The following is a 12,147-nucleotide window of genomic DNA, read 5'->3' on the forward strand; positions in this document are numbered from 1 at the left end:
ACTGTCTTTCTGTAGTGAAACTGTACAGGTGCTTCCCAGCTTCCTTGAGCTCAGTGGTAGTTCCATTTTGAAGTCAACCACCCTGCTTTGAAGGATGGTGCCACCTTGTCTTGTGTAGGATCTGTCACAGATCTCTTCTGAATCCTCAGAAGTTTGTGTTAACATTTACAAGGGCTTTCAGGCTTTTTGGAATATGTATGACTAGTTTTGTATCTCAAAGAAATAAAGCCAAACAGAAAACACTTGCTAGAGTGGTTTTTAGGTGTGTTGAGTCATACACACTTGGTTTGTCTGAATTCCTGGAAGCGACCGTGCCTTAGTTGAGGTGAAGTACCCGTGTTCTGTTCCAAAGCAGTTACAGTGTGAGCTGAAGCATTTCTGCCTTTGTGTCAGTGTGGGTTAGAAGTTGGTCCTTGTCAGTTATTGTGCCTCCTAAAAGGCAGTACATTTTTGGGAAAGGCTGGAGGCTGGAATATGTCAACCATGCTTGCAGCAATGAAGGCAGCCCTGGGGTGGGACCTGGGCTCTGGCTTCTGCACCAGTGGTCGGTGTCCAATCCCATTGGGTGAGCAGCCAGGTCTTGCCCCACTGCTGCTGAGTGCTGCACTGAGTGCTGTGCAAGGCTCCCTAAGTTGCCAGTTTGTACATATGGATGCTTTTATATAGCCTAATTCAGGCTGTATTTTAATTTCCTTTCATAGAAAATAGTCTTTGGCAATATAGGGCGTAAGAGAGCTGAACATTTCTTGTCCATTTACATAAAAATCAAGATCAGTAGTGCCACTTAAGTAATTTTTGCATGGAAATGACTGTGGTTAACATTGTCTGTGTTTGGCTTTCATCTGTCCAAATTTATGAAGAGCCTCTGATGTCTCAAGATAACTTAGTCCTAGGGATGTCTCCATGGAAACAGGATCTTTGTTTTCTGAAATTTTATATCCTCTCCCTCTGCTTGTTCCTCCCCACCTGGAGATCCTGATGGTTGCAGCATGCTTGTCCTGACAACATATATTGCAGGTAGTTCCACTTACAGAAGGTTTTTTACTGTAAATTGGAAAAGATTAACAGCAAAATAAAATGAATTTTCAGAGAACAGAAATCCTGTGTCTTCACGAATATCATTAAAGATGAGTAACAGGCAGAACACAGAGGGTGAGACAAAAGTATGAAGCTTACAGAAGAATAATCGCTTCTATTAAAAGTGTTTTAGGTTTTCCCTGACTACTTTATGGAGAAAAATCTGTGGAAACAAGGACAAGTCTCCGTTCTTTTCCCTTCCTGCCACAATGAGCTGATCATAGCTCTGTGTCTGCTGACTTCATGACAAATTGTAATCTGTTATATAAAATACTTGGAACTGCTAACCAAAATCCAGGCCAGCTTTGTAATGATGAACAATTTCTGCCTTATTGGTATTCAGCTGATTTTCTGCAGTGTGCTGATGACATTTTTCATAGTAGTCCTTTAACAGAAACCAAAAAAAATGCTATTAATTGGATCTGCTATTAGTATTTGCAACAAAAATGCTGACTTTAGTAAGAAATCAAGCTACATACACAGATCAGGCATTAAATGCAAGGTTTCTGGCACTTCTTCCTGATCCTTGGACAATCTTCCTTTCTGATGTACTAGCTAAAGAACTGCATTCATTACCGATGTTGGGTTTCCAACAAAAAAGAAAACTCCATTCTGTTCTAACATACTGTGTATGTTTTTGATGATTGCTCTGTATATTTTTGATGATTGCTGTATTATGCAGTGATAATTCATGCTGTAGTCTAAATGTATGATTCCTGCCTTTGTAATGAGAAGACATTTTATTTATTTCCTGCAATTTGCTAATGCTGTATTTGAAATTATCTGTGGCAGGATTAAGGGTTTTACTCCCCTTTGCTAAAATCTCTCAAGTAACTTAGCCTCTTGCATGCTGTTTCCCTTTGATTCAGGCCAGAGGCATTCATGTTGAAACATTAAGCATTCCATAGCAGAGGGATGCTCTGCCAAAGCTTGGGTATCTAGAAAGCTTTTCCCTCAAGCTTTAGTTCCAGTCTCCTGCTGTCTGCTAAACTCTTCCAGCAGATTGGAACAGCAGGTAGCACTAGTTATGCTACATACTTAAGAGCGTTTTAAATTAGCACATCTTAGTTACCATTGCACTTCTCTACTTGTGAGCTCTTGGGGTGTGTTGGAGCAGGCAGGAGCTCAAGCACCTTGCTGAGTTCTCCAGGGCAGCGTTGGTTGCTCGTGCTGAGGTGGGGATGGGTGCTTGGTCCTGCTCGTGAGGTGACAGCCTTGGGTCAGCCTCCCATGCAAGAGGTGATTGGAACAGAGCAGTGCCAGGCATTTGGGCAGGTTGAGAGGTGACCCTGCACTTTTGGGTGTCCTGGGGAGGCAGCTGAGTGCTCTGAGGGGGGGTGCTGCTTTTTCCTGAAGTTTGGGAGCTGCCAGTTTGCATCATTTAGAGGCATAGTCTGGGAGGGGGAATGCAAGGAGAAGCAATCCGTACTCAGGCAGTACTGCTAAATAAGTGCTCTTCAAATGGCAGTATTGCTTCATTTGTTCCTAAAGAAATAGTTCCACATAGGTGCCTCACTTCATGTGATAGGTTTAAATAATTAACTAAACCATTTTTAGATCATAAAAGCTTCACATATATGATTTGTGGAAGCAGATCTTAGAGCAGCATGAGTGACCAGACTGCCAGTGTCACAGTGTAAACTTAACACCGGGATATGGGATTGCAAATAAGCTGTGTACACCCATGCCTACAGACACACACCCCTTGCCCCCTTAATGCTGGTGAGGCCTTGGGGTAAGGATGAAAGGCAGCATTTGTTCTATGAAATGCAGGGATTGTCTGTTCAGATTGGATGAATGTGTCCATCTTCCTTGTGCTAAAGCACAGAAGGCTGGAATAGCTGGAGGGGGTTGGGATACAGGATTTGCAGGCTTGCTGTTGTCATTCTTACTGCATACAGATCATTGGGAAAACCAGGGTTGCATGGTAATCCAAGCAACATTGTCGCTTGGGGTGTTCAGTTATTTTGTTTGCTAAAACTTTGGGGGTGGAAGGAATGAACCTGCTAAAAACAAAGTATTCCTGTAAGAGATGTTTGAATGAAAAATGTGTGCCCGTGAGGCAAGATGAACACCTGTGATGTATTATTCAAGTTGGTTTTCATTAAAAAAATAATATATTGCTGTCTTCTCCTCCTTTAGATTGTTTACTAAACGAAGAGAATTTCTCAGTGAGGTGCCCCAAGCACAAGGTAAGAATCCTGTCCTGGTTTAGACCTGGGGTTTTTGCTGCCCTCTTCTGGTTTCTAAATTTGAATTAGTAATTTTATTACCTGGATAATGTCTGTAGTCAGAGATGCTTTTAGTTCAGTTATTCTTTGATATATGCTTGTAGTATGTTCTGGGGTCAAACATCAACCCAAGAATAAAGAAGAAGTTTAAGAAGATAAAAAAGATAAAATGTTTGTTCCACCTGCTCAGTGCTTCTTTAGATCCTCGGTGACTCTTCAGAAAGCTCAGCTTCATTTCCTGCATTCTAAGATAGAATCAGTATGTTGCTCACTACTCCTGATTGAATGTTGCATTGAACTGTCGGGTTTGGATTTACTGAGGATGCAAGGAAGAACAAAAATGAAAAAGTTCTCCTGGTTTTTGGGAACATCTTGTTCTAGTTTACCAGTAGTAACTGGACTGAGTCCAACAACTTTGCTTTCAGTGGGTCTGTGGGGTTTTCTGTACATTTTTGGTTTATCAGAAGACCCCTGTGCTGCTTCTGCCCAGGGTCTGGCCATCTTAATAATTGTCCCTGGAGCCTACAAACACAGCAGTGCAAAGAACTGTCTGTGTGCAAAGAGGGCACAAGGTAGACCGTACATACTCTCTTTTAATCATAAGTAATGGGATACAGTGCTGAGAACACCCCTCCCAGCCCTTGGATACATCCCTGGGAGGTTGTGGATACCAGTCTTCCAGTTTTAAATAGTCAGAAAGCATCCAGAAAAACAACTGTTCTTGTTGCCAGTTGAATACAACAGGAATTGGGCAAGAGTTTGGATGAAAAGGAAATGATAATGGGAAAGAATTGTGTTGCTTTCTAGCAGGGATTAGTCTCCATCTAGTTCTTGTCTGCAGATCCCTGCCTAGAATTATACTGACATCTGGTGGTCTTTTGTTTTCACAGATTATTCTTAATCTGTCTTTTGTAAACATACAAGAATTAGCCTCATGTTCCTTTCTGGATGTTCTACCACAAAGCAATGTATTTATAAACACGTATTTAAAATGCGCTGGAAGATTCAGTGCACTTTCCGGCTTTTATCCAGAATTGGCCTACTTTTCATTATATGAAAGAAAATAAATTATTCTGCACAACTGTGGAATAACATTGACAGTGTACAGCAAGCTTAAATTAATGCATTAATGCTACAAGAACCTACAGATCTTGCCAAACAAAACCAGGAAGGGTGAGCTCCCCTTACTGTGAGAAGTAACTCCCTAAGAGCTCAGTTTTGGCTACTTGACTAAAGATAATTGGAGCATGTCCTGGTTTTAGATGGGACAATTACTTTCTTCCTGGTACTTAGTTGCCAGCTGGGGTTAAACCATGACAGAGGGTTGTGTATTTGAAGGCTGTTTTATTTTTGCTGCCTGTTGCCTGTACTATTCCAGGGAAATATAGTGTTACATAGATGGTTTGGGTCACTTGTGCTGAATGTGAGTGCTTTGCAGTGATGGTGCTCAAACCATGAAAGAATTGCTTTAGATTCAGGCAGAGGATCCAGCTTTCCAGAGAAAATTCTGAGAAGGCACATGGATTTCTAAAGTAATCTTGCAGGATGGGAAGGGGACAACTACCAATTAAATTTGTAATGGTACTTCATGAGGCAATAAAATTTTGAATTTTATTCAGAACTATTCCACTGCAGATTACCTTCTTCGTTGTGTCAAAAACAGAAATTCAACACCAGCAGCCTCTCTTTGATACTGGAGTTTGTTGACTTTTGCTTAGTAAAGACACAAATATTTGTTTGAAGTCAAGTAGAGGCTTTTTTTCTTTTCTTTATCTGCCCTCACTGTATGTTTCACTAGCCATTACTGGTTTGTTCCCAATCCTGCAGGGCAGAATATAAGCTCTCTCTGCTCCTTCCATTGTAGTGGCTGGAAAGGGGAATTCCAGTCAGTGACAATGGAGGAACAAAAAGGCTGAAAATCATTGCTCTAGAATGATTGGAGAGCAAATTGCATCAATTTTTTTGCATGATATGAGTGTGAGCAATTGATAGGAAGAAAGACTTTCAATTAGTCTGTTGAAAGCGATGCTTTTAGGTAACACCAGCTTAGCACTATTAGCAAATTAGTAGCTGTCTCATAGCTCACTCTGCTGTTCTGTAGCTAATGGGTGGAAGAGCTAACTTTATAAATCTCAGCATTAAGTCCCCCAGTACAGGGCCTCTTACCCTTTGGCAGTCTGTGCCTCACACCAGTAAATACACTTCATCTCACTAAGCAGCTCCTGGAGAGCAAAGGTGCTTTTTGCCTCATTAACTGTGCTTGACACTTAAGGCATAAGCAAGCTAAGTCCAGAGGGACTGGTCCTGCCTTTTCCTGTGCTCCCCAGTGAGATTTTCCATTTCCTTCTGTCAGGATTGATGCTTCAACCATCCATGTCCTGATTGTGCTACTTATGCAAAATATCAGCCTTTGTCACAGGGAAAATGCTGTCTGAAAACTATCATTTTTTCCAACTGGCTCTGTCTGCATCACAGCAAGTGAGGTTGCAACAGACCTGATGAGGATGCTGGGCCATGGAGAGGCTATGAAGGGGATGGGATACCTCACCTTTTGGTGGCTCAGCCATCTTAGATTGCCTTAAGCCATCTGTTTGGGCAATTTTAGAGTGATGCTTCTCAGCTTGTTCTACTTTTTGTGTTAAATTCTGTGTTTCTTAAAATTAACCAGGCTTTCATATCTCAGACTCTACTTTTGTGGAATTACCTGCTTTTGTCTCTGGGAAAACTCTGTCTGAAAAGTCTATTTCTGGCTCCAATACTGACTTCTTTTTCCTTCTCTCTCTCTCTCACTTTCTGTATGTTCCCTTTCCCTACCCCTGTCTTCCGTTTCTCCCTCATTTTCTTTTTCCTCCTCTGTTTGGCTTGCTGGTTTGTCAGCCCCTCCTTCCTTGCTCTCTTCCCTCCTTGCAGAACAAGATGGTGAAAGGCAGCCTCAGCACAGAGCAGTCGGAGCGGGGGTGAGGGGGGAAGTGTACTCCTGGGAATGGATATAAAAGCAAGCACAGGTGAGTGGGGGAGAGCTTCCAGTTCCACCTGCTGCCTTACATCCAGTGCCTTCCCCATTTCTGTGAGAAATCAAGGTGCTTTTGTGTATATTCAGAAAATCTGTAATATTTATTTTCTCTGCTACCATTCTTTTCGGTATTTTGTATTTCTGCAGCAGTTCCTTCTGTTAAACAGTGAAAGACAAAGCTTGTTAACTGTTGCAACTGCCTGATTTCTCTCTCAGCTAAACCAGTGGCAGAAATCTCCTTTTGTATCACATCCTTAAGGATCTGAAGGGCTTTTTCTGTGAGTCTCAAAGTAGTTAATAGTAAACTTCTATATAAATAAAGTCAAAGAATCTTAAATTCTATATGTAAGGAATAAATAATATTGATGAGTTCAGGATTATTGTAATCTAGGATTCCCATTTTCTGGAAATGCAGATAGATCCAGGGATGAGTAAATTAGTCTTAGCAGGAGGCCACTGTGTTTCTTTTAGCCCAGCTTTTTTCCCTATTTTGAAAACAAACATGGGGCATAGAAGGTAGGACTGTATCCAGAAGTGGTCACAATTTCATAACTTGGTAAGGTGCCCCAAGTTCCTCACTGCACTTCCTTCCTGCCTCCTCCTTTGTCTGGGCCCAGCGTTCACACAACCAGGTGTGAACTTGGTGGGGAATTCAGTTTGTCTGAAGCAGCTTTTTGCTGTGTTAGCATCAGAGCTGGGTCATTTTCCTAAACTGGTTCACTGTGTGGCTGGAAAAATGCACTGGCACAAGGAGGGAGTAGCACTGAGGTAGGAGCTAGCACCCAGGGAATGGGATGAGCTTGGGATTTCTTATTCAATTGCAAGTGCATTGCAGTTCACAGGCAGCAGAGTGGATTAAAATGAAATAAATGTTTGGTTTCAAATTAATACTCATCAGCACCCTTTCCATGAAACTGCAGCCTAAGAAGGTCCCTTGCCTTCACTTCACTATTCAGTTGCATTTCTTACTCAAGCTATTTGCTTTTCTCTCTTTTTCTTGCAATCATGCAGGGGAAGTTGCTCTTTCAGGTCAGTCCTTGGAACTGCTGATGGTAATCCCCTTCCCTCATTGCCATTCCCTTGCTTCCCAAGCATCTCTCCTAACTTAAAATCTTTCCTGATTTTCAAATAAAGTAATTGTGAAATACTTCTAATGGTGTTTTGGTGAAGGGTGAGAGATTAATTGGAAGATTGTGGGGTTTTGGTGCAGTAGCAGAAGACAGATAGTGTCCCATATAAACACTTTTTGTAGACTGACTGCTGACTTGGTTTAGTTCTGCTGTTTTCTGTGACTTTTCATTTTTAATAGCATTCATTCTTGGCTTTGGAGTGTTGTTTTAGCAGTTACCATGTAAACAGTATTTAACAGTATTCAGTGTTTGAGTAGCTTTCTCCTTCCATGATAAAGGTCACTGGGATTCCTTTCAGCTTTTCTCTTTTCCTTGAAGTGCAGCAGGCAATGTAATTCGTAACGTTAAAGCAGGATGAGTGTGCCACAGCCAAGGTGCCTCTTCTGCCTGTTTAACACCAGGGAAGTCTGCTGATTTTTGGCCCATTCCTTTGAAGTACTGTTGAACATTACTGTGTCCCAGAGACCTTTACACAATTTTTTCCTGTGGATTATTTTCCAGTGCTAGTTCTTTTTTTATATATCATAGGAATATCTTAAGACCTTGCAGGCTGTGAAATCTCTGTACTGTATTCACTGTATGCTCTAGAGAGCTCTCTAAGGCATCATTTCTTTCCAAATGTACTTTTGCCTCAAATAGTTCTTACCAGAAGGTCCTATTTAGCCACCTCCTTTCAATGTTCAGAATGTCTTAAAAATTAGGTTCTCCAATTCCAACCTGATCTTGCATTCCAAAATAAAAGCCATGCAAATCTAAAAGATCCAGTTATAACAAAAAAAATTGTTGTATTACTGTGGTAATTAAAGAGCTTTAGGGGAATTGTGTAGCAGTCCAGGTAGTACTGGAACTGCACTTCTGCTGGCCTTAGTGTAAGATGCAGTGGACACTCAGTTGTGAGATTATTGAGCTGTTTTAGTCGTGGTTCACTCCCAGGCCTAGCAAGTTAAGAAAAACCCTGCACGTTGGATAACATCCAGGCAAGTCAGTGTATTCTGTCTTTGTTGCTTCTCTCTCCCTGAGCCATTTGCCTCTAGAACATTTGGATCAAGTCCAGATCTGGAGAGTGACTGTGAGAGCGAGTCTGGTGCTCTGGATCTTGTCCAGGAACGAGGCAGGACTCTCTCTCTGTGTTGAGCCTGTTTCTTCCCTGAGCCAGTGCCTAATGCTCTGGACCAATTCCAGGCATGGGCAAGCTGCAGTTGTACGGGAGCCAGAGACAGCAACACGGCCTTGACACTCCTTCAGCGAGGGCTCGCAGTGGTGCAGTAATGAAACCACAAAGGGCAGCTGCCTGAACTCTCTGGGAACCTCCCCCTTCCCTCTTCAGCTGCTGCTCTGCCACCTTGCCCAGCTGCTTTTTCTATGTTCTTGCCTGACGCTTTACTCACTCTCAGCCTGGCACCCCTGGATGGGGGATACTTGCAGCCAAGATTTAGGCTTGCTGGGATGTAATCTAATTGGTGTGCTGATGATGAGAGCAGCATTGACTCCTGCATCACGCTTAGTTAGGGTTCCTGCAGTTTAATTGCCAGCTATGAGTGAACAGGGGTGTTACTTTGCTCCCAGGCACACCTCTAATTCCGTTAACTGCTTTCCATATGCATCACTTATGCTGCAAGGTTTTTTTTCCTTTTCCCAAGCTCACTAGCTAGTAGGAAGGGATTTATCTAAGTCATATCAAAGTAGGTAACTTCACTAAACAAATAACTTGCTGTTAGGCTCACTTGTGTTATGAGAAAAAAGGAATACATTATTTCAGTCCTTGCTTTCTCTCTGTGCAGATTAAGAATGAGAGCCATGACTTAGAGAAATTAAATTTTAACTTTGTAGTGTCTCTTTTGAACTGAGCCTTCACCAACATAGCAAATTCCTGAGGTTTTCTCACCTCAGAGAATTTCTGGACAGGGAGAACATGTGCCAAGCACTTGGACATTTCCACGTGTGTCTTGAAAGACACCACAAGCTTAGTCCTTCCATGAACTGTCTCTATAATATGAAAATTAGACCAAAAAAAGGCAGCAGAAAGAAATATCACCTGCCCTTCACTTCGTTAAACCACAAGCATCTTTACCTTTAGCTGGTGAAGTCTGGCCATTTCTCAGGTTTGTTTCCTAGATTCCTGTAATTTTGATACTAGTTCCACTGTCTGCTACATATTTTCTGGAAACCACCTTTGGATGGTAGCAGCATCACCCCTAGGGAAACATTTGGGTGCAGTCCCTGATGGTGTCTCAGGAGCTGCCACCATGTTGGGATGTGCTTGGCCCCTTTGTTTCCCATTCTCACAGTTCATGTAAGGAGCAGACATGAGGTGAGTGAGCTCCTGCCTGGCTGCTGCAGATGGAGATTCTGTAAGTGCCATGCCATTGTGGCACGGATCATCCTGTCATCCCTGACCTTCTTCAGAACTGGGCATGTTTAATTTCTTTTTGCTGGTTGTTAAACTAAGACTTTTCATCACATGGATTAGCTTTTATGAATTACTCACCATTGTGCCTATCTGTTTTTAATCCACAAAGTTAAAGAGCTCTTGGTGTTGCTGCTGTGGTAGGCTGCTGAGTGGATTTTTCCAAAGCCTGAGGGGCCTGTTTGCAAATGGAGGGAAGGAACTATTCCAATATGATTTTGACTTTGTTTTTCAGGTTAGGCTGTTGAGATAAAATGCGGTGGACATTCGTGACTGAATGGAATCTCTCCCACTGTGCAGCCATGCCCCCTCTCGACGTGCCTGCCAATGCCAGCACTTCCTTCATAATTCTTACATCACACTCAAGACTGATGACATCACAGAATCTGACCAAGGAGTCTGAACCAGCTGTTTCCATGGACACAATCTCCATAGTGACAGTGGGGAGGGGAGGGGGAAAAAGGAAACAGGTGGGGGGAATTAAAGAGGGAGGGATAAATATATATATATATAAAGATCTATTTTTTAGTCTTGAAAGACTTTGTTTTAATGAAAGGTGCGCTATATCCCTTTTGATGCTTTTGATTAAAATTTTAAAAACCCCATATAAATTAAAAAAGAAACCTATAGCTAAAGTAAATATTAAATCCAAGATTAAAGCAAGGCATGTGGAGCCTAACATTTTGTGGGAAAGAATAGCAAAACTGGAAGTACTCCTAACAGGACTTGTCTCTGTTCCTCTTGCTTTCTTTCTCCCAACATCTGATGAAATTCAGTTTTGGAAAGGCAAATGAAATACTGACAAATTGTTTGTAGGGTGTGGGAGGAAGGCTTGGATGGTTGCAGGTAATTTGGTGTCAGTAGTTGTGTCTGGGGGGTAGGGAGGTTTCCATTTTTGAGAAACACTATTAGCAATGTAAGCTTGAATTCATCTGCAGACTCTTGAGTCGTGAGACTCATGAAGTAAGAGGTGGCTGCTGCTTACTATGTCCCGTGCACCTCGTTGGTGTGGAACCATCTGTACCACGCAGGGGAAGGGACTGTCTGCCCTGGGTGGCAACAGTGTGACCCCCAGATCATTCCAAGGATCTGCCTTCAGTGTGGAAGGCATGTGAGAGAAAGACATGCTTTACCTGCCAGATTGGGGAATGAGAGGAAGTCTGAATGTTGGTGGAGTCAATGTATCTTCAAACTGATTGGGGTAAATCCACTTGGCCCTTTTTTTTGTTTTATGTTTTTGCTTTTCCTAAGGAAGGAAGAGGGAATGTTAGTGTAACAGCCTACACTATATATGGTTATTTGGGGTCGTTCTTTTCTTTTCTATTTTTCCTGGTTTTTTGTTTTTTTTTTTTTTTTTTGGTAAATTATGCAATTTAAAAACATTTGGATTTTAGGAACAACAAAAAACAAATACTTTTTTTTTTCTTGTTAAGGCCTTAAGAAAGGGGTTAGTGCATCTTTCAGGGGTCACTCTGCCATGGGAATAAAAATAGCTGTTTCACAAACAGTTTTATATAAAAAAAGCTTAAAAAAACCAAAAAAACTAATAAACTTCATTTTAACCTTGTCTCCTTTTGTTTTGTGCGAACTTGATTTGTTTAAAAGGACAGAGACAGTACTATCTGCTGCTTTTTGGTTTCTTTGCCTTCATCGGTTCTGCCTTCACTGATGACCTTCTGAACTGGCCCAGCAAGAGGAAGACCACAAAGGCTTTGAAAAACTAAAGCTTAGGATTTGTTTGATGTTCAGAATTAACAAGCCAATGACTGGATGGATTTTCTGTTGGTGTGAGTTGGTGGTGTTTCACCAGGTCACTGAATTCTTTCACTCATAGGATGGTAGCATATCCTAGTGATATGGAACAGCGTGGTGTTTACTGGGAAGCCACTAGAGATAGGGATCTAACCAGCATGACATGGATGAAAAAATGGGGTGGATATTGTGGGGAGGGAAGAACTATTTTAAAAGTTATGTACTGGATGCTTGCTCAACTACTCACATTTTGGAGTATTCAGCACATAAAAATAAAATCTATGATAGCTCATATTAAGATATCTATTTTAACTCTATTTTTAAAAGATCGATTTAAAGATTTGGGAGATAATTTGGCAGTTATTTATTTCTAGAAGTTGCTACTCTCATTCATAATTATTTGGGAAGAAAGGGCAGCCTTCTGCTTACTCCTTTCCCAGTAGCAGCTACTGAAGTTAGTATGTCCTTTACATTAAGAAATAGACCTGTTGTGATAAATGTCACTAATGTGTCATGAATTGGTGCTGAAAATATTTA

At 41.6% G+C, this 12,147-nt stretch overlaps 1 protein-coding gene across 8 annotated transcripts in view; it reads left to right on the top strand.

Moving 5' to 3' along the window:
• Positions 1-11,425, top strand: part of TCF20 (transcription factor 20) — a 129,099-nt gene extending 117,674 nt beyond the window's left edge. For 6 of the 8 annotated variants that reach the window (XM_079303642.1, XM_079303647.1, XM_079303643.1 and 3 more), the window contains 3 exons: positions 3,220-3,269; positions 6,186-6,313; positions 10,094-11,425. In XM_079303642.1, the coding sequence (XP_079159768.1) occupies positions 3,220-3,269; positions 6,186-6,269 (134 nt within the window). In that variant the 3' untranslated portion in view covers positions 6,270-6,313; positions 10,094-11,425. The remainder of the gene's footprint in view (positions 1-3,219; positions 3,270-6,185; positions 6,314-10,093) is intronic. The other 2 variants (XM_079303648.1, XM_079303649.1) reach the window with 2 other exon arrangements.
• The last annotated feature ends 722 nt before the right edge of the window (positions 11,426-12,147 follow it).

Source organism: Erithacus rubecula (genome assembly GCF_903797595.1).
Source record: "Erithacus rubecula genome assembly, chromosome: 4".
In the NCBI taxonomy this organism is placed as follows: domain Eukaryota; kingdom Metazoa; phylum Chordata; class Aves; order Passeriformes; family Muscicapidae; genus Erithacus; species Erithacus rubecula.